This window comes from Taeniopygia guttata, chromosome 7 (genome assembly GCF_048771995.1).
Source record: "Taeniopygia guttata chromosome 7, bTaeGut7.mat, whole genome shotgun sequence".
NCBI classification, from domain to species: domain Eukaryota; kingdom Metazoa; phylum Chordata; class Aves; order Passeriformes; family Estrildidae; genus Taeniopygia; species Taeniopygia guttata.
The window spans coordinates 17270468-17292985 of NC_133032.1; the positions used below are offsets into that span (position 1 = coordinate 17270468).

The 22518-nt window shown below is 43.3% G+C and overlaps 1 protein-coding gene and 1 long non-coding RNA gene across 2 annotated transcripts in view; one reads left to right on the forward strand and one right to left on the reverse strand.

Moving 5' to 3' along the window:
* The window catches only part of CHN1 (chimerin 1), a 92135-nt gene extending 72100 nt beyond the window's left edge, over positions 1 to 20035 (reverse strand). Inside the window, exons 1-2 of the mRNA XM_030277521.4 lie at positions 19779 to 20035; positions 19429 to 19556 (exon numbers count right to left, since the gene is read on the reverse strand). Of these exons, the coding sequence (XP_030133381.1) occupies positions 19429 to 19556; positions 19779 to 19861 (211 nt within the window). The 5' untranslated portion in view covers positions 19862 to 20035. The remainder of the gene's footprint in view (positions 1 to 19428; positions 19557 to 19778) is intronic.
* LOC140684564 (uncharacterized) lies at positions 19084 to 21146 on the forward strand. The gene is made up of 2 exons (XR_012056995.1): positions 19084 to 19436; positions 20410 to 21146. It is a non-coding gene; the product is annotated as an uncharacterized lncRNA (long non-coding RNA).
* Positions 21147 to 22518: the final 1372 nt, after the last annotated feature.

Genomic DNA, 22518 nt, shown 5'->3' on the forward strand with positions numbered 1-22518 from the left:
ACAAATAAATAATTTAAGTAAAGGACAACACACACTGTATTTTTAAAATATGAGCTGACTGGTAGGAAAATACAAACATCTTGGCAGTCTAACCTATACTTCCTCACACTCAAGCCATGCAATTGTTACAGCTAGGGGCATTGTGGTTATAAAACTAAAAAGTGACAATATTTGTGCCAAATGAAAAACCTCAAACCTTGTTAAAGTCAGACAAGAACAGCAGTTACTTTCATACAAGAAATAGCTAACATTCAGAAATGGAAAGGAATGATTTATGTTATGCAGCTGTGCAGAAGGGTTGTGTTAGAAAAAAAATCTGTCGGTGAGCTTTATTGCCTTTACAGTGTGAGAATACCCTCCAGCCATCCCACACGAGGTTATGAAAAAACAAAAGGTGAATTCCATTGTGATTTTTAAAAAAAAGTGTAGCAGCAAACATAAGCACAGTGAAACAGTGAAGCAGAGGGTTTGTAGTGTTTGTTTCTGAGCAAGAATGTTTCTATTACTAAAACTATCCTACTACACAAAGATGAAATAGAATAAGCACAAACACCAGCCCTGTCTATTAGTTACCTGTTTTTAAAGATTAACCAATGTGGGCCCATTTAATACATCAAAACTATTTAGAAATTCATTATTAGGAAAAGGGTTTGATTTTCAGATAGTACAGGCTTCCACGTGCAGCATCTCCAATTAGGCTTCTGAAAAGCACTTACGGGCACGATAAAACCACATAAAATGCAGAACCCAAAATACATTTTCTCACTAATGCTGCAGCACTTTCTAATTAACGCAATAAACCACACTGTCAGTTCTCAGATTTTTTTCACAGTAACTCAGCTCTGCTAAATGTTTCCAGGATAAAATAATTTTCTACAAGCTGTGCATCAGGTTCTATCTTAACTGTATTTTCTGCCCTAAGTGAGATGCAATTAAACTTAAAGCTACTCTTCTCTAAAGGCCCAGAGCATTAGGGAAAACATAAATAAGCTGATGCTATCAGCTCTGTCCAGATGTGATCCTACCAGCACTGGTCAGATTTTTACCAGTATGAAGGCACTCTCATCAGCAAAAGCATTTCAGATCAGGGACGCTGTCCATGTACATAAATTGCAATTTCAAACTGAGACCAGTTTCAAGCTGATAGATACTTTCCCTTAGAATTAACTGGGCTACAAACACAGCGAAGATGATATGTACTTAAAAACCACACAGATTCCCCAAAAGCCAAATTTACCATGTAAGACAGTAAACACTTTTCTTCAGCTTTCTATAAAGCTTCTGACAAATGTTGTTACACCAACTTTACTTTGAGCAACTCAGACATAGTGTTTGTTCTTACTTTGGCAGTTTGTACAAGCAGTATTTAATGCCATCAGTTAATATATGTAGAATTCTGCGGATGATCCAAGTGGCTCATCCTTTCTCACTTTGTTTCATTCAGAAGTGCAAAGTTACCTGAAGATCTGCCTTTGGTTTCCTTATATTCTAATCACAAGAGAAATTCAGGATACTGAGCACTTGCTTGCCATCATCCTCTTCACCCACAACATACCCCTCTCTTTTCCAGGACTTTGCCTTCCCCCAGCCTTGGCAATCTCCACCTCCATGCAAGACCTCTCCCCTCATCCTTGAGCAGCGCAGCGCTTTGGTTTGCTTCCCCATGCTGTCCTGTTAGGACTCACCTACCCATCCCACTCTATCTGCTCAGCATCTCCATTCTGAAGCCACCTTGTCTCATCTCATCTCTACTCCAAGGCTCCTTGCAGTTTGCTTAAATGCAGAGAAAACAGCCCAGAGCAGCACACCAGGCAGCTTCTGGCAACAGTCACAAATGTCACAATGGGCAGGAGCATCACTCTCTGGGTCCAGAATGCCCTCCTTCGAGCACATCAATTGATGTGCTTGAAGAAAAAAGAAAAAAAAAAGAAACTATGCATCTTGAACATGAACCACCTGCAATTAAGAATTGAAAAGTGTAGACTGACCGTCAGAAATACTCACTTCCACAGAAATGGGCTTCTGCCAATAGACAACCATACAGCCATTTAGAAAGTTCATATACAGACACAAACACCAGGAGAACATTTCAGATTTTCCATAAACACAAATGTGACTAATTGTGACATTACAATGTAGCATTCCCCTATGTTATTTTGCTTCTTTCTTACCCACGCCTATTTTATCCACTGTATAAATTTGGACAACTGCAGTACTTTCAGACTGTACATTTTAACTGCAGATATGAAAACTGTTACTATTGCCTCAAACTGTTTAGACTGCTTGTCTTTGTGTATTCTTTTTAAAGAAAGAATAAAAATGTTTACCTCTGCTTGAAATGGCTCCCCACCAGAGATCAGCCAGTTCAAGGGTAGAGGAGCAGCAGCAGCTTAACTCTGCAGGTTAACCCCATAAAGCAATGTAGGACTTACAGAGAGATTTACCGTAAAGAATTCAGTTTTAGTTTTCTTTTACTGGATGTCAGTACCTGCACCTTGGTTGTCTCCAACATCAGATATTAATGCTGTCTGGGAGGAAACAATCACCTATCTGCTGAGACAGCAACACTTACCCCAACCTTTGGATTTATTTCATAATATCTCTGTTGAATACAGGTGAGGCCTCAGGTGGGGAACTTTGTGAAAGAGGCCAGTTCTCAGCCATGTGGACCAAATACCAACATGATCAGGAGAAAAAATTGTCTGATTTCATGTTCTGAACTGGTCTAGGACCAAAGAATGGTGTAAGTCACAAATATGAAAAGACGCAAGAAAGTATAAATATTCTGTAAACTCCAGCTAGGCACTAGCCAGAAAGTGTGTGCTGTAAGATGCTAATCTTGCTTTGTTTGGCAGCAGCATGTATCAAAAATTAACTCCTGGAGAGATTCATGACCAGCCCAGTGGATGTGGCCATTTGCTGACCCATACAACAGACTCCTTTTTGTGCCTGAAAAGCAACTTCTAGAAAATTTGTCTCCAGCCCCCCGATCTTCCTTATTAGCACCTTCTCTATGCCCAATTGATGCACATAAAAAAATCACTTGACTTAGAGAAACAAAGCTATAATCTATTTGCTGGTGAGATTCTCAAGCCACAAAAAACAACAAGGTCTAACAGAAAATGTCATTTCATCTGTTTTTCAAAGTACAAGTGCCAACAGCATTTCAGAAACTAAGCTCAAGCAATCACAAAATGTTTTCAGCAGCAGCCAAGCAGGCCCTAGCAGTGAGGGCTTTTACACACTCCAACCAAAATAAAACTCAAACTGCACTGAGTTAATTGAAGGATGAATACAGCCACTGCCCTAGGCAGCAGCACTAAAACAGATGGGATACAACTCCATGGTTTCAGGGTAAATATGAGAAGCTGATCCTTGGCTGCAGCAGCACTGGAAGTGTTTTGCAGAAGTCCCTGTGCAGCTGGCAGCAGGAGGGGAAGATGATGCCAGGCAGCTTCTGGAGAGGGGCAGCAGGGTTTAGGGTGTAGGAAACACCAAACCATCCCTGTCTAGTGAAGAAGTATGGGACACACACCAAACATCCTTCATTGCTCCTTGGGATGCCCTTTTCTTTGCACCCCTCTGCTACCATGATGGGGTGGTGGGCAGGAGAAGGACCTGGATGCAAAGAGCAAGTGTCATATGCATGACTGGTGCCCACGAGGTCCTGTGGAAACCAACCCACCCCACCCTGGCTTCAGGGTGCCAACACAGCTGCCAAAGGCTGCAGAGAACTGCACTTCAGTCAGTGCCAATAAACAAGACAGAAAGCTGTGGTCAGGCTTTCTTACCTGGCAAGAAATGTTTTCTCAGAAACAAATACTTTTTCAGCATTTAAGTCCTTCACATGAATAGAAAAAGGGAAATTATCCTCTGGCTCAATCTTGTCCTGCCTTCATCTTTCCAAAGCAAAGGGGCAACAAACTATTTCTGACCAAATGTCTTGCACAGGCTTGCAGCACGTTTTTAAAGATATGACACGCAATTTTTTTGAATATTCATTTTCTCTTAAATCCTCTTATACTGTTATTTTACAAAAAAAGTTTGGTTTAGAAGTCACTGAATAAATAATGTTAACCCAAATGTAATGTTGCTCCATTAGTGACTTAAAACAAAGACATTAATGACAAGAACCTGATGGCACATATGGCCTGGGGCCACGTGGAAAACGCTTAGGGTTTCACAACCTGGACATCACAGAATTTCCTTTGTTTATGGGAAGATCCCCACAGGGCTGAGAACACCCCAGGCAATAAGCACCACATTTCTGTATGTCACTCAGCAATGATGACTGATACTTCTAGAATGTTACTGAGTCTTTGATGCTTCTTTAATGTTATCTTTGGCACAAAATTTCCTTTGAATTAAGGAAAAAAAAATGCTTTGAAAACTTTTAGACACATCAAGGGTCTTCCTAAGACACCAATGATGTAAGGAGCTTCAGTGCAGAAGTCTCCAAATAAACCAGCATCTATTTTCTCCACCTTCTCCAGGTAGGGAAAAGACATCAGACAGGCTGATGCCAGTTCAACATGCTGGCAGATGTTGGAGCTCAGCAGGCACCTCAGTGGTGTGTGGACAGCTCACCCTCCCAGCAGAGCATCCCCCTGCTCTGAACTGGTGCTGCTGACACGACACAACCCTGACCACAGAGACAAACTGCCTCTAAGTCCAAAAAGGAGCTTTTTTTTTTTTTTTTTTGCTGGCTTATGTGGCTTGTCCCCTGCCAGGGGATGGCAATTTGCAGGCAGAGGTCACAGGCAGCCACTGGAGCACACCCAGCTGCTGCCAGGCCAGCCAGGGAGAGCTGGCACACAAGAAAGGCACTCCACCACTGAAGCCATCCACCCACAGGGACGTGCCCAAGCTTGTGGGTAGAGGTGACAGTCACCAGTGACAAGTCTTCTCATACAAAGTTTACTCATTTACCTTGCCCTTTGGCACAGGTAGCTACACTTTTCAATGCCCATCAATTCAAATGCCACATGGTCAACTTTGGACTTTTAAAATTAAATGACGCTTGAGTTATCTAAGCAAGAAAACAGTTCAGTGTATTTTCTTTTCTTTTTCAGCAGCATTCCCATCTGGGAGGAGAACAAGACTAAAATACAACCTAAGGGAAAGATGCAAATCACTGAAAACAGGCACCAATAATGAAAGCATCCCTTCAGTTGCAAGATGGCACTAAATCACACACCCTGTGCCCCAGGAATTTTTAATATTAAAAACTTATTTTTATTTGCTCTTTCATCCTCTCGTGCTTTTGCTTTTACTACTCCAAAAAGCGCAAGTAGATTTCTTCTTATTACTGGAGAAAAAATGATTAAGAAAAGTCAGTGTGAACAATGCCCCAGAAAGCTACAAGGGCTAATGGCATTTCTCTGCTGTGACCAAGGGGGAGACAAGAAAGCACACTCAGCAAAAGTGAAGGGGCCTAAAGAAGGGCATGCTCTAATAATTACATCAGTCTTGGGAAAGAAAAAATGGATCACACTGCCATCCTGTTTCTACAAATGTCTGATCTGGCAACAATAAATTCCATGTGAATGCTTCTAATGGGGTTGAATGAGAGACCCACTGAAAACAACCAGAGTTCAACGCCTTTTATGAGCAGGTCTACTGTTATTGCCTCTTTATGAATGATGGGAAATTTTAAGAAGTAATATTTTGCTTATCACAAACACTGCTGCAGTGGAATGAACTCATCCTCTAAGTAATTAGACCAGGTTGCAAATCATTCCTTTCTAGATTTTCATTTAACCAAAGCAAGGGAAGCAACTATTCATTTTTTCTCCTCTTTGCCAGATAAAATACTGGCATATGACTGCATCAGGAATGAGAAATAACGTTTTTTAAATCTTTTGCAGCAAAAAAATAAAAAATTATCTTAAATTTTAAGGTGAAATTTTCACTTATGCAATGGTAACAAGCAAAACACAGCTGTTTTTCTCTTTCTCTTGACAGTAGTTTAATGGAGGGGTGGGGAAATACCCCATGAAAGCACAGGTAGCTTACTGTTTAAGATAACTTTCAAAACATCAACTACTGTTTCTTAGTGTTGCTGAAAGTATAAAAATTTGGCTTTCAGAGAGGTAAAAAGATGACAAGTGCCACCTTGTGGGCATTTAATAAAGACAGAATTTAATGTGACTTTCTGTAGCTGTCTCCAGACAACAGGCTGCTGCTGATTTTCAGGATTACTGGGAGCACCACCTCTGCTCTCCAAGAAAAGCCAGACACGATGGGAATTCTTCCTGACATGGCTCTGCAGGGCAGCTGCAGGTAAGACAAGAGTCAGGCCAAAGGCTGTCTTGTAACCCTCATCACCACATGTATCCTGAAATGTCTCATTTACACAGTAAACAGCTTCCAACTGAAGATGTTGTCAAAATCAAATATGCCTCTCTAATGTATCTATTTAAAAGAAAACAGCCTTTTTTTTTTTTTTTTTAAATTCATTGTGACAGAACTGACTGTGTCTGACTACAGCCCTGAAGAGATGGATCAATGATTTTGGCAGTTTCCCATCCTCCCTATGGCTTATTTGAAAGGTCTATTGCAGACTAATTTTGCAAGGTCAAAATTTTCAGAAATAGGCCTTTATTGGATGAATTGCCTCTTTTAGATTTAACAGGAAATTTTTCCAAGTATCCTCTAGATTCAGTAAAGCAAACTCTTGTTCACTGTATGAATTCAGAGTAATGTCAGGTTGCATATGCTTGAACACTGCAATCACACTTCTTTGTTTTTAAACCCAGACTGGTTTTCTCTGTAGACACTGTTTTGGTCATGGCCAGTGAAGTTTGCATGGAAGGCTGAAGAAATATCTGTTGAGGCTATTGCTCTTACACTCTCTCATTTCAACCATAGCAAGGGATAATACAGGAGAAAACATTCACCCTTTGACATTTCCTTTCCTATTTTTTCTTCTGCAAATCCTTCTTTGTCTCCTATTTTAAAAATCTGCCTGCACAAAGCTCATTTCCCATTGCTTGCTTCACTTCCTCCAAACATTAATAATACTAACAAGGGCACAGCAGTTTTACCATAACTTAAAGCCAGTGACAACTGTTATAGCCACAGTCTCAAGACATTCATAGAAACGCTTTTTTGTCTTCATTTCTCTAACACATCTAACAGGGAATATTGATTGAAGTTTGATTACACAAATATTCTTAACAGTTACCCTACTAGTGAAAAAAAACAACATTATATGGTATAGAAGTGTCTTCTAACTGTAAATTAATCTTCTTCACTGAATACAATGTCTGTCCAGTCAAAGTTGAGCAGAAAAGACCCTAAAAAAAGGGTCTTTGAAATACAGCCCCTCCATCCATTGCATAATCCCCTAATTTGCTGAATGGGGAGACATGCTTTATCACTGCTTGGTTGCTTTGATTTGTTTTTCCACACACAACACCAACATAATAAACATAAATTCACTTTACCACTCTAAAATACGCCTTTAAGTAGAGCATTGAGGCTTTACCAAAAGGTAAAACCTCAATAAAAGAGCACACGACTGACTCTGCCACCCTATCCCTTGGTAAAAACCCACTGAGAACTTGTTCACCTTTACATTTCAGACCAAGATAGCTGCTGTGCATTCATTAATTTCCTGGGGTAAGAAAAAAAACAAAACCAAAAACAAAACAAAACAACAAACCTAAACCAAACCACCCATTAGCAGCCCAAACAAAACTCAGAGCTTTACAGAGAAAATTAAGAGCAGATCTGATTTCTGACTGCTGTTATAACTGGCATCAAGACAGACTCACATGTTCCAAAGCTCATCTCTCCAATCTCTCCAACTGTGTCAGATGGTCAAACCAACGTAGCTTCTACCTCAAACTTGACCCATTTAAACTCTTAGACCATCAAGTTATAAAAAAACCTATTATGAGTCCTATTACAAACAGATTTTTCATTTTCTAAAACAGCTGTCAATAACACACACCCTTGCTCAGGCAAAAATATGGTTTGCATTTACGTCCTTATTTTCAGGACAGATGCAACTACCAAGTAAAGTAACCCTGCCCAGGATCATGATTGTTTTTTGCAGTGTCACGAAGGAAAGTCCTAAAAAAATTATTGGCAGGGTCTGAGACAGGAAATGGAAACAATGTGGTAGGATGCCTTTTTTAAAATTGGAATGTAAGGTTTTATTCCAAAAGGCATTCTCTGCTTGCTGTGATTGCTCCCCAGCCTGAGAGACGTACCAGTCCTCACCTCACTCGCTTCTCATGTAAAACATTCAAGAGGCCTCCAAAGAAATGAATTAGGATGCTCCAGGTAGAAAAGCTGAAAACTTCACATTTCCTTTTGGCAATGCCATGGCTCACTATTATAACTGCAGCCAATGATGTATGGTGAAAGCTTTTCACCCAATAGCCCCTCCCTGTTTATAGCATTACATCCATCTTGTTCATAATGATTTTCCTCCTCGGCAGGCTCATCTGCTGCTCTAGGCAGGAGGCAGACAAAGGAGAGAGAGCAGGGCCAGCCCATGGAGGAGCTGTGCTCCTGCAGCACCCAGCAGGGTGAAAGGTCTTTGCAGACTGTAGCACACTGTGGGACTGCAGCAACAGCCAAATGGTCTCAGAGTGCCTTTGCAGCCCTGCAGGCACTGACAGGTTTTCTGCATGGGCCTCCCCTTCGTCCTCAGCTCCTTTGGGTTTGGGAGGAGAAAAGCAGACCAGGGGAGCTGGGAACAGGCTGCTGGAAAAAGATGAACAGAGGTTTGATACTGCCCTGAAGAAATGGGAGAAATATCTGGAAAGCTTGATATGATCAATGCTCGGAGATAACTCCAAGTCCTTTTTCAGTTAACTCCATGTTTCTTTCCCCCTACAGGAGATGAACTCAGATGGTTTTCTTGTCTGTTTTGAAATTGCTTTCTTTCTCCTTTTTTTTTTTCCCCACTAATTAGAAGAAAGACAAATTGGTCCACAAGTAATGGAAACTTGGGTTATTAGCTCTCATGTTATCATAGCACTACATTAACCAGGTTTCCAAAAATCCATAGCTGCATTTCTTGGGTATCAAAACATCCTTACTAAAACTAAGATCCCATGGAACTGTCCAGAAGTGAAAAGCAGATTTAGTCCTACATAATAAACCATCTTAAGAGAAAATAGGAACAGTAACTGGTGAGAGAAGAGAGAAGACGAGTCCATCAAAGAAAGATCAGTATCTCTATTCCCAAATCTTGCTAATCCAGTATTCCCCCAGCCAGCACTGTCTCTCTGGGTAACAGCTTTTTTTTGTGTCTTCAGCCCCACTTTGATTTTATAAAAAGAACCCCATCATGGCAATTGACAGCAAGGAAAACACATACAGACAGATGGAAGGATAGTGATAGGATGTGACAGATCAAAAAATCAATTTTATAATTTAAAAATGGTCCTGGCCTGACACAGCTTGGTGAAAACTGCTGTGAGGCAGAATGTTGCAAGCAATTGTCAGAGGCTGTGATACACAGGATTGCCACAGAGAAAGAAGGGCAAATGCTAAGACAGCTCTGGGACATGGTGAGCCCTGCTTGTGTCTTCCACAGCTGCTCTTGCACAGCAGTGAAAGAAAGAAATGCCAGTTTTTTACATTTAAAAATCACAATTAACAGCAACATCAACACCAACCCATCAAAAAAAAGCAATAAAAAAAGATCTTTCTGCTTCTCACAGACCTTCCTACTAAGTGAGAAACAAATTTAAAAGCTGAGTTAGCCAGAGTGAGCTCTCCCACTGACAGAGCAGTCTGCAACTCACTCATCTCAGAGGCTGCTTGGGCTCCTGTCCCAGGAGTGCTGCATGCTCTGTCCCAGCCTGGTCTCACCATGCTTTGGGACAGCTGGTACACAGGGACTACAGTTCAGCTCCTGCTAATTCTGAGCCTGCAAAAGAGCAAGTTCAGACTAAATTATCATCTTTGGTCTACTGCAGCTGGAGGTGGATTGGGGTGGGGGCATCTTCTTATGTAGTACAAAATCTAAGGAATACAAGATGCTCCATGGAGTTACTGCTGTACTTGCTGCTCTGCCACTGAGGAGAGGCACACAAGGGTGCAGGGAGGGGACTGACATGATGTGGCGTTGGGAAGATACACAGGTCAGCCAGGAGCTCCCTGAGCACCACAATAAAGAACAGCACAGCTACAGGCACATGAGGTCACCATTGGAAATGAACGCTGTGACAAGCTTCCTCTACTACTGTTTCTGTTAAGCCACTGAAGATTTTTCTCAACATTTTTTAAGTCCCATTTATAAATATAGTGCTAAAAAAAAAAAAAAAAAAAAAAGGCCAAAAAGGAAATCAGTAGAATTAATTGCTGTGTCAAAATCATGCTTCCTTTATTGGAAGGGTAAACCCATATGTGCATGTTCTGCCTGTAAGAGAGAGGTGAGGAAGAAGCACATCCTGTTTGGAGGTTTTTTGTAGGCTGTTTTTTTAATGAAAAATGATCCCAGATTGCATTGAAACATTGTGTCCAGATTCACATGGAAACCATAAAGCACAGCTGAACAATACTGGAAGACCGGCCCTACCAAATAATTATCAGCAACTTTTATAGCCTGTAGACTGCTCTGGACTGCATATGTATCAGATATAATTCAGATTGAGGAGACTGACTCGCACCCTGCCAATGCAAGCACAAGGAATGGTCAGGTACTGCACTAAGGCACTGAGCTTGTTTTTCAGAACTCTTCTCCTTTTTTCATTCTTCCATGTACACCACACAATAAATAATTTAGTCTCTCCTTATCCATTGGTGCAGCAGTACTCTAAAACCCTCTGCTGTGAGGGTGCTGAGGCACTGGAACAGGCTGCCCAGAGAAGCTGTGGCTGCCCCATCTCTGAGAGTGTCCAAGGCCAGGCTGGACAGGGCTCTGCTCCAGTGGAAGTTGTTCTTGCCCATGGCAAGGGGTGTAGGAACTAGATGACCTTTAAGGTCCCTTTCAACTGAAACCCCTCTGTGACTCTGTGATGTTCTGTTGTACTTGCTATGTAATTTAAATTGTTGCAATAGTGGTTGTGTAGGTGTGGTAGCACAGCACAACACAGTGGGCAACAAAGCAATTCCAGCATTTAGGAAGCAGAGTTTTACCTCCATGTTTAGATTGAACTTTCACACAAACAAGCTTCCTTGGGACATTTAGTTTGTGAGCAAGATCAGAAAACATATATTTTTATTTCAGCTTCTTAAATGGCAAGACTCTCTTGCAACAAAGGAAGCAGGAAGGAGATGGAGATGAGGACTGCAGCAGAGAGGAAACCACCACCTCCCACCAGCACCAGGAGTATCCAGACCCAACCACAAGATGTGTTCAGCAGAGCCAGATCCTGCCACCTGCACCAAAGCTGGGTGTGACCGTGGGCTTCCTTACAGAACTGACCGACACCAAAAGGAAGTTACCTGCTCACTGTGAGCAGGAAGGTCCAGCCTGCAACCTCTTCAGCAGTGCACAACCAGAGAATGCAGTTTTCCTAATGCATCTCCCAAGGGACTAAGCTTTGGCCACATGAAAAACAGACCACTTCATCACATCCTATCAGCATTAACAAAATTTTAACCAAAAACAAACCAGCCCTGACATGACCAGTCTTCCATGAAGCTTATCACAGACCAGCTAATAAGGCCACAAAAATAAATTCAGGGATGAATGTATCAAAATATATAATGGAAATCAGACTCACAGACAAATAGAATTTTATGAGAACAATTCCCAATAACTTTCACATCACTTCATATATATAATTTTCATTTTATATACCTTTTTCATTCAGAATGCTGTAAATGTCAAATGTCAAGCAATTCTTAAACATTCACAGAGGCTGCTGCACACACAGCAACGCTATTGGCTTCCAGCTGGGTGTGACCAACCTCCCTCCCTCCCCCTGACTAGAATCAGGACAAAGATCAATCACTCGCTCCACACATAGCCAAACCCTCAGAACAGCATGGAGAACTGCAGAAACTCTTCCCAGCATCTTCCTGATATGGCCAGTGAGGGTGCCTGAGGCCCAGATGTCACGCAATTACCAAGTCTTAGCTATATTGTTGAATGCTTTAAAAGACCAAATATTTCAGAGACCTTAAATGGCACTTTTCCTTGTTTCTACACAGACTCAAAAAAGCAACATCTAGAGGGTTTTAAATTTTCTGCCATTGTTTGTGAAGATGTACAAGCCAGATACAATCCATGGCACTGAAGAATAACCAAGCCAGTTTATGATTTTATGAGGGAGGAGGAAGCATCGCATTTTCTGCTAATAACTACAAAAGAGCCCTTGGGCCAGGTCTCAGGTCTGTTTTGCTCCATTGTGAAGACATTTGTGTGCAGAACTGTGCAATCTTTGTCCACAGGGTGGAGCAGCTCAGTAGCCTGAGCTGTGGATGCTACACCCACGTACAGAAAAAACTGAATTGTCCAACAACGCTCATTTAGCCTAGACTGCACAGAGCAGTTACCCATGTCTGCACCCCTGGGGGAATCCTGTTTAATCTGTCTTTATTCAACAAAAATAGCAGTCTTCCAAAAGGCTTGAGCTTTGAGTTTTGGAGCAGTATTTAAATTATGACTATAGTACTGCCACTGTGAGTAAACACAATCTTTTCCTGACATTGAGATGTGCTTTCTGTCAATGGAAAACTTTTTGTACACCTGAAAAAAACATGTAAACCCTCTCGAAGTGTATTAGCGAGAGAATAAAGTCCCAAAACTTGACAAAGCAAAAAGCATAAATTGAGTCCAAAACAAACAGAAGAAACCCCACATTTACACCTGAAACAGCCCTTGGCCAGTGTGAAGTGTACATCAGGAAACCTTCCTAGATCCTCACATTCAGAGTGTCCTTCACTTCAACATCATCAGATGAGATTCTGTGTTACACAGAGTGTCTCCATTCTTAGTGGGTCTGCTGGTGTCAAGAAGGAAAGGGATGCAATTATTCAATGATGTGCCTGAGCTGATGATAACATAAGAGAATCTCCTTGGAGAAAATTTTTAAAATCTCACCTTAATCCATTACTTGAGCACACATCTGGACATGTCCCTTCCAGTTTCAGCAACAACGTTCAAACTTCTGATTACTTTAGATTATTATTCTAATACTCACAACTGAAAGGAAACACAATTTTATACTTGCCACTGTGTGAAGCACACTTCTAAGTACTAAGCTGAGAAGCCATGACTCAAATTTTTTCATCCTTGTCTATACTGTTCGTGTAGCTTCTCTGATATTTTGATCAATTGATACCAATTTACTAGTTAATAGATCCTATACAGGTTTTGCTTTTGATCGCATTGCTGGCAAAACCTTTTCAAGCCTGCGCTCCTTATTTGTTTCATTAGGTTGTATAAGTCATGAAAGGTTAGCACAGCACCTAGGAGAAAATGTTCTTATGACTCTCAGCACCTGGACACTTCTCCTCCCAGTCACATGAATGGGACTTGGAAGGTCTAGTTTCTCTCTAAAATGGTTTCAATTTTTAACAAATCACCTTCATTTCTAAATATCAAAAAACCCCAAATGTAGACATTGTACTAATATCTTTAAATAGTTTAATCTAATTAGACTATTTTAGTTTCCATTGTGACTAGATGTTGAATTGCTTAAACGTCCTCTAAAATTAGCTGGATATCAGTCAGTATTGAATGAACCCAAGTATTTTAAGCAAGGGCTAACCACTTCAAGAATATCTGTTGCAACCAGGTTAAAAAGATCACTTTGAATTCACTGCTCTTCTGGTGAAAAAGACCTAGCACAGGCAGTGCCACATGGGATGTGTATTCACTTTGTTCCTCATCTTATGCTCTTCAAACAGTTTTCAAAGTTCTTTAATTTTTTTGGCCTAGAAGCATCCATGATAGATACCATTCCTATCATTCTACATTTATGTTCCCTGTAGTGACAAAAGCCCTACTATAAATGTCCCAGTTCCATGAACAAGCTTCCAATACCTACTTCAGTTAAGGAACATATTCAGAGACCACTTTTCTGATACAACGGGACTCTTTAGTTAAGAGGCTCTGTCAATAAACTTTACAATCACAGGTAGCCACAAGTTTTAAGCATAGCTCAGGGCCACATACATAAATATAGAGAAGACCTTGAATTGCAGGTGATCTGTTTATTTCCTGTTCTTAGAAGGCTCTGCACACAAGGCAGGAAATAAGCAGGTATTTTTGAGTATTTCCTATCCTACAGAGAATCTGCAGCATTACCTGTTGTGAGCCATTTTTTAGAGGAACACTTACTTTCGCTGTACCTGTGCCAACCAAGCACTCTAAAATTTAATGCCCTTTCCCAAGCAAAGAAAACATTTATTTAGTGAAAAATTTCTCTCTTTAAGACTGACACATTAGAAAATATGTGCTTGAACCAACCTAAGTATATCTTACCTTTTGAAGCAGCCATGAGCCAGTAAGCACAGTTTGCATGGAGAACAGTAATCACAGATGCATGGAACTTAAAACAGTAATTTGTTAATTATTATTTAAAGTATGGAAGAACTTATTTCAAAAGGTTCACTTCATACTCATAGTAGAAAATAGTCACAGAAAATTAATTCTGTGTAGTACCACATCAGAGCTCACAGAGCTCCATGGAAGCAATTCTGCTAAGTGAGCAAATTACTATTTATGTGCTCCTTCAGAAATGCATGGACACCTGAAACAGAGGTATCATTGGCTTCTTAGTCCCTGCCCTTTCTGCCTGTAGCAGTGTATTGCTTGTTTCTTTTATTCTGATATTTTCCCTAAAGATTTCTCTAAAAATTGTCCTTGTTCATCATCTCCTTATAAAACCATATCTGTCATGCAGACTGCAGCTCTGTCTCTAATCCCATTCAGCTGCAGCCACTCATCAGAGTACAAGCACTTTGAAGATTAAAAGAGAATTGCTTCGCTTCTCATTCCTTAACCACTAATACTCAGGGATGAGTTTTCATCCATTGACAGGCTCCAAGCAAGAAGGCAAGAACACGAATAACTAATGGACCAAATATGTCCATGAAGATGTCTCCTGGCTGTTTTGAAATGTCTTCCTTTGTTCACACAAGAGACTTGATGAGCAAATAAATGAACAGGAAGGGAATTTGTAAAAGATGACAACTTGCAAGCACTAAACATAACAAAACTATTTTTCTTTCAAAGTACAATGTTTACCTTCTTTAAACACTTTTCAGAATATTCAAAGACACAAGCAAACAGTGGGATAACTTAATACTTCCCCTCCTTATCCCTCTGCATTGTTTGTTACCGTTCCAACAGTTGAGTCATCCAAGTGGAATGACAGCATGCACCTCAGCCCTGTCACTGTGCAATCTCACATCTCAGGGTACTAACAGATGGCCTTTAGGAAGTCTAGCCATAGGAACGTGACTGCTTGCTCTTCCTGCCACTAGGAAGCTGCTACCCTGCAGGGATTCAGCACAGCAGGGCTGGTGGGTATCCCTGAGCCACCTCTCTGCTAAACCAGGCAAGTGGCTTCAGCCCAGCTTCCAAAGGCTGGGCATGCAGCCACCAGACTTTGTGCTGAGATGGCAGAGAATGGCTTATACACCATTCCAGCTGCTGCATCAGGGAGCAAGAAATAGTCAGAGAGAAAAAGGAGGCTACACCTGTAATCACCACAGCCTTCTGTAAGGCAACACGACTATGCTGTAGGAGGAAAAACAGCAATAGAACTGGACATCTGCTCAAGTTCCTGACATTTACACACACTGCATGTGAAAATGTGCTCTTTGTGTGGACTAAGATGAATTTAAAATCCCCACCGACCCTTAATAAGCAATTCACATGGATATCAAACCTCTTGTACCTATTACTTGCAACAAACAAAAGGATCAGACAGCAATTTTTTCTGCTTCTCAGAGAAATTGACTGTCTTCCAGTCTTTTGCTGATGCAGTCCTTGTGCAGGACCTGCTTTCCACTGTTAGGTCAAACTTGCATTCCAAGTGCTTGGCCACTGGAACACCAACTGAATGTACTTGTGAAACCCTGCTCTGGCTGGTACCATGAAAAGGCATGGCACATACGGGTGACCACCTATGGTCACAACAGGCTATTTCTGCTGTTGTAACTTTATCACACAGTCATTGAATATCCTGAGTTGGATCCCAAAAGGATCATGGAACCCAAGTTCTGGCCCCGAACAGGCCAAAATCACAGCATACATCTGTGAGTGTTAACCCTGCGTAACTGTGAACCCTGCTGGGGTGACACATTGCCCGAGCAGCCAGCATGACTGAGGTAACAGAGGTATGTTTCCAGCTAACAGCTTCCATTGCTGACTAATTCCAACGGGCTGCTCTTCTTTTTCCCATCTGTGGAGCAGCTGAACTCCTCTTTCCCATAACCCACATCACAGACTCATCATCTGTACCACTGCACTGGGGGAACATGGGCAGCCCCCTGCGCACCTTCCATACAGCCAGCTGTCAGCACAAGGTATGTTGGAAGGTCATGAGTGAGAGACAATGACAAGTTCAAGAAAAGAATTTCAAAATAACTAAAACTGATGAAGTGAAGAGTCTTAATGCTTTCCTCCCTTGTACTTTCTTGTTGCATGATTATCTTGCCAGTGGGCTGTAACTGAGAAGGGGCAAGTCAGGAACCCCTTAGGCTTGTTGTGGTTTTCTGCAAAAAAATGCTGTTGATACATGGTTAATACTAGAAACTCTCTTCACAACCAACTTTCCCAAGAGTCTCAAGTTGCCACCTCACAGCTGCAAACTGCAGACAGTGCTCCTGTGGCAATGTGAGGCTGCTCTGAGGAAAATGGCAAAGGGCAACCTCCAACAAGACCTGATAAATCCAAACCTTTCAACCGCCTGATAAGCGTGTCCCTGCTAATCCAAGATCTGCAACAATGTCAGCCTAGTCTCCAGACTTGGCCCCTTCTAGTAGAGTCTTTGCACTATGCACTGAAAGAGCCATAAAACACTCCCAAGAGCACGTTATGACATTTCCCAACCCTCTCCTCTCCCTTGCTGTGCACATACAAGTACACACTGATTGAAAAGGACCCAAGAAACTTGGAGAATTTTCTCCCCCACCAAAGTTGACATGACAATTTATGTCAAATTTTACATGCTTTTGGAGCACAACTTATTAGAAGTAGCCTGAGAATGGTGAAATTTGGTTCAGTGTTATATATCATTACAGATTAGGGAAAATAAAAATGCAATATTGAGCCTAGAATTTACATGAGTGACCAGCACCAAAGAAACCACTCCCCTGAGACCTGTTTGCTTAGGACAATTTTACTGGTATAAGATACACGAGAATTTAAAACAGTACAGTTACAGCTGCTTAATACCTTAAAACAGATACATTAGTTCAGACATTTATGTTGCCATTCCTCAGATTTGCTGATATTGCTTTGGTGGGGGGTTATATTGAAATAAACAAAACCTCCCTGTTTTGTGGGTTGTATTTTTAATGATTTACTATGGGTCAGCCCCAGTGCAGTAACTGAAAATGTAACTATCCATCAGCAGCCAATATTTACAACAGAGGCTGAACACTGCTCATGAAGCTCAAAGCAAGCATGTTGTAGTCTGTCTTTGTTATGTGCTGAGACAAAGTGTGGCAAGCTACCCCAGCTCAGAGGACTCACAGCAACACAGCTGTGCTGGCTCAACCATAAATTAATCACAGCCACATCTGCAAAGATATGGCACTCACATACACTTCTGCATTTACACAACTCACATTCTTGCATTCAGAGTTTAAGACATACTGTAAAGCTTTTATGTTTGTGAAAGGCACCACATTCATTAGTTGATGCACATGAGTCAAATTTATTGCATTGTTTTATTGTCACTTTTTGTTTTCTTAAAAGCATGCAATCCCGAGGTTTTACCCTCAGCAAGATAATGTTTAAAAACTAGACAGACACAGCAAAGCACCCCCTCTATCTTCTCCTGAGTCATTGTCTTTTACGTGTATCAATGACATTAACTGTAACAACAGATGTGATAACACACAAAACCACCAAGTTACTTTGTAATGCAAATTTGTATTAATAGAATATGTCATGCAGTTAATCAAACACATACAAATTGGAAAAGAATCACATAAGTTAAAAAAAAAGGTATCTGATATAGGAATGCCAATTTCTTTAAAAGTTAAAATTAAAATATTCTTAATTTTTGTAGACAAATATTATAATTAAACTCAGCATGGAGAATGTGTGCATTTCAGCCTAATTTTTTTTTTCTGTTAGGGAAAATGACAATATTTACCTTCAGTGCCATTGTAACAAATTATGCATTTTCAAACAATCTAATTCAAAATGATACAATGTAACATAAACAGTTCCTTTCAAAACAGCCAATCTGCCATACGATCTCTATGTTCACTTTCACTTCTAAGGTTAAGAGCTTGATCCTCACCCTACACCTGACAATCTGCAGGGCCCCCCTACCTTGCAGCTCCTGAAGTCCCGTGAATTCAGTGACAAGATCAGGCATAGAATGACAGAGACAGTTTACTCTGACCTATGAACCCTTTGCACCCTGAAAAACTCGAGCAGGAAATATAAATATGGGAGACAGCACTGTAGCTAAATCCAACACAGCACAGATTTTATTTGCCAGAAGATATTTTGCAACATGTGCTAAACTTCTTCTTAAGATGGGGTTCAATACGCAGAATAATATAGCAGGTGTCAATTTTTAAGAAAACCCAAAAAAACTATTTTAGTCTTTTAAGAAATTGTACCAGTCCAAGAATCAGGAAATTAATGAAAGCAAGCCATATGAAATAAAATCCACAGTCTAAACACAGTGAACAGACTTTGCATCCTCTATTCACTAGAAATCACTTGTGGTGCACGAGCTTCTTTCAAGAAAGAGTATCCCGATTATACTGTTAACTCTGTACTGACCTTATACTAATTTCTGTTTTGCTTTGCATTGCTGCATTTACCTCATGTTGCCAGCCACAATTTGAAGCCTTTTTGTTTGTTTGCCCGCTGTAAAATAGCGCACGTTAAGCATAAACAAGCCCAATTCAATAACGTTACTTGGCAGAGCCCACACGTTCAACAGTTTAAACCGGAGTTTTCTCAAGCCGGCTCGCACCACGCCGTCCCGGGCAGTGCAGCACGGCCGGAGCAGCGCTCCCGGAGCTCCTTTCCCGGGCTGACCCCGCGGGAGGGCAGCGGCGCCCCGTGTGCCCCGACGCTCCCGGGGCCCCCCGGGCCAGCCCGTGTCTCCGGCACAGCCCCGAGGCGCCGGGGCTTCCCGAGGCACCCTAACTTTGCTCTGCCCGCCGCAGCGGGGCCGGCCCGCCGGGGGCATTCCCGCAGCCCCGGGCCCGGCCCTGCGGGCGGCGCCCACGCCCAGGCGCTGCCGCGGCGCAGACAATGGGGGCGGCAGCCCCGCGCCCGGCGGGCCGAGGCGGCGGCGCTTCACTCACCGAACAAGGTCAGAGCCATCGCGGCGGCGGCGGCGGCGGGGCGGGCCCGGGGGGCGGCGGGGGCTGGCCGGGCGGCGCGGCGCTGGCATTGGCGCGGCGGCAGCTCTCGCATCAGCGGCGGGGCGCGCCTGCAACACAAGTTGGGCGCGGGGCTGTCAGCGCGCCCCGCGGCACCGGCGGCCGCTGCCACTTGCTGCCGCGGGGCGGGGCAGGGCGGGCCAGCCCGCAGGGAAGGGGAGGGGCCGGGCAGGGCAGGGCCGGGCCGGGCCGGGGGGTGTCGGGGGTCGGTGGCCGGGGACGCGCGGCACCGGGGGCAGCCCGCGCCCGCCCGCCCCCCGCCCGCTGCTCACGCTGCGTCCCGCCGCCTCGGGGAGCCATCTTGCGCCGCGCTCGGCCCGCCTCCGCCCGCCGCGGCCGCCGGGACGGTTCCCATGGCAACGCGGCCGCCGCGCCGCCGGGCACAAAGGGAAGCGCGTCCCTCCCGGGACGGCCCGCGCCCAGCCCCGGGCCCATCCCGCGCGCGGCTCCGGCTCGGCCCTCCGGCACCGCCGGGGCCGTCCCGGGCACCGCTGCTCCTCTGAGGAGATCCCCGTGGGAAGCACCGCTCCCCCGGCCGCTGCCTCCTCGGCCGTGCCAGGGCTGCGCCTGCCTGGTCCGGCAGAAGAGGCAACGGTCCTGTGAAAAACACGACTCCTCAAAGCGAGGTGAAAATTTCCACTTGTGTGCCAGCAAGCATGATGAGAGCAAACACATAAATTCCCCCTCAAAATATTTCGTGCGAGAAATTTCAGCCAACCCAGCTTCATCGTATTTCGCTGTCCAGGACTGTAAATTTCAGCGCTAAAAGCGCTCAAAGGAAAAGGCAACACCGTGGTGGCATTTTCCACCGGCAGCAGACACTCAGCGCGGAGGAGCGGCAGCCCAGCCCCGCGTCTCCCGGGACCAGCACCGCCCCACCGCAGCTCTCCCTTCTCCTCGCAGGTGCGCGCTCAGAATTCAAACCCAGCCGCAGCACCGTCCGCGTAAATTCAATCCGCTACAGCCGTGCCAACCCACCGCCTTCAGCAGAGGCTTCGCAGACCTCAGCCAGGCAAGCTTTGCAGGTGTTTTCACGGACGTCATGGAGCGGGTCCCACCTTCTTCTGGGGCACTGTGGGGGCGGGCGTGCAGAGGGAAGCCTGCCTGCAAGACAAGGCTTTTGGCAGAGAAGAGCCCGAAGGAAGAAAAGCACGTGCATAGGCTGCAATTAATGGTTTCAGTTCCGTGAGTGCAGCTCAGGGTCAGCAAGCGACTAAGACACCTTTCCTTCTACAAGGCAGCTAAAGCATAAAGGCCTATCTAAAAAAACAGTTAACCACACTCAGGTGTTCATGTTCAAAATTCTGCCTAATCTTTGTTGTAGAGAACCAAATGAAAACATTGTGGGGAGTTTTCAATATATCTAAATATCCTTTAAGACAAAAACATGACATTTGTTATGTCTGTTGTATATTTAAAAACATAGGTTTTTAGGTTTATGTACTTCACTTAGTGTGCAAAGTTAAAAAAATAAATGCGAGACTGATTCTACTGTGATGGACCTAGTTTTATAAAACATTTTCATTTTGCATGCATAAAGTGCAAACGTTTACTGAGCAGATGAACTACCAAGAAATAATATTTTAATTGCACGGCTAAAAGAAGGTGACAAATAAATTAAAACTGGTTTGGAAAAAAGCAATGCAAAAAAATCTTTGCATTTCTACCCACATGATTTGACCTTTGCGTGCACAGAGTGTTTTCCTTGGCTTTTTGGAAATAAATTGGATCTTCAGGGTTTTTTTCCCTTACATTTCCTGGAATTAAATCCCAAGCTTTCATTCCAACTTCCTTCAATTAAGTGGTCTGCTTTTACTCTTCCACTACTCCCAAATATTTTTTAATAACTATTCAACTGCATGTTTACATTAAAAATGTTTTCCTGTTCAGAGTGTAGAACTATTTTTTGTGATAGGCAGTAACTGAACTACAGTTAAGATCAGCCTGAGTGATTTGATTAGTCATTTCAATTGTCTAATAATGCCTTTGCTATTAGTGCAGTTATTGCTAAAACCTAGGGAAGCGTGTTGGTCATTTCACAGTTAGTTACTGTACTTTACCGTGCCTGGAACAGTAGCTGATCAGAGTTTTCAAAACGGAGCTCAGTTGTTATTTCTGATTAGATTCTTTGCTTGGCTTAAGGGGATGTTTTGGCCCTGGCTCCAGCAGCCTTCAGGGGACAGCAGCAGCTTTTGGAAGGACTTCACCATCAGGCTCATCCCCAGAGCCCCCGCGGGTGCTGGGCAGCCCGGAGTGTGCCCGTACACACCTGTACCATTTACCACGGCAGCTCTGGCTTTACAAGGGCTTCAGCACAGCGGGAACAAAGCAGAAAAAAACATTAGCCCGAAATTCACCGGGCCAAGGTCCCTGCCACCACATCCTGCTTTTGAATGGGGACCTGAAATCCTCGCGGATATATCTCTTTAATAACAACATTATCTTAAAATTACGTAATGCCTTATCGAGCCAGCACATCTTATGCACAGGCGATAACAATGATTTAGCTACAACTCTGGGAATTTCATTAGAAAAGAGCTGGAGCTCCCCGAGCACAGCCCCCATGGCCGTGCACGGGAGCGAGGGAGGAGATGCGGATGCTCGGGAGCAGCCGGCACCCAGCTCCCGACACAGCCCAGCTCCCAGGTTGGCTCTTTCACAGGGGAAAGAACAAAAGAGAACCCTGGTGTGCACGACCTTGGTTTAAATGGCAGCAAGGATGAGCTTGGTGTTTTGTTTCCCTGGATCTTTAGCCCTTGAAAAGCCCTCCCTTGCAAAACGGGCTTGCTAGCATCACGTTGTGCAGCGAAGGTGCCATTGGATTTGCCACCTGGTAGGAATATTTGTGGGTGTATTACAAAGCGTACCTCAAGGATAAAGGCTCCAGAAGAGAAATACTTGTGTAACATACTATTTTCTGGCCTTCTCATTGTCCTTCAGAGGTTTCTTGCCTCATCTTTCAAACCCCAAAGTTCTGTAGAAACTCTAGTCAGTTCATCACTGAGGTTTGGG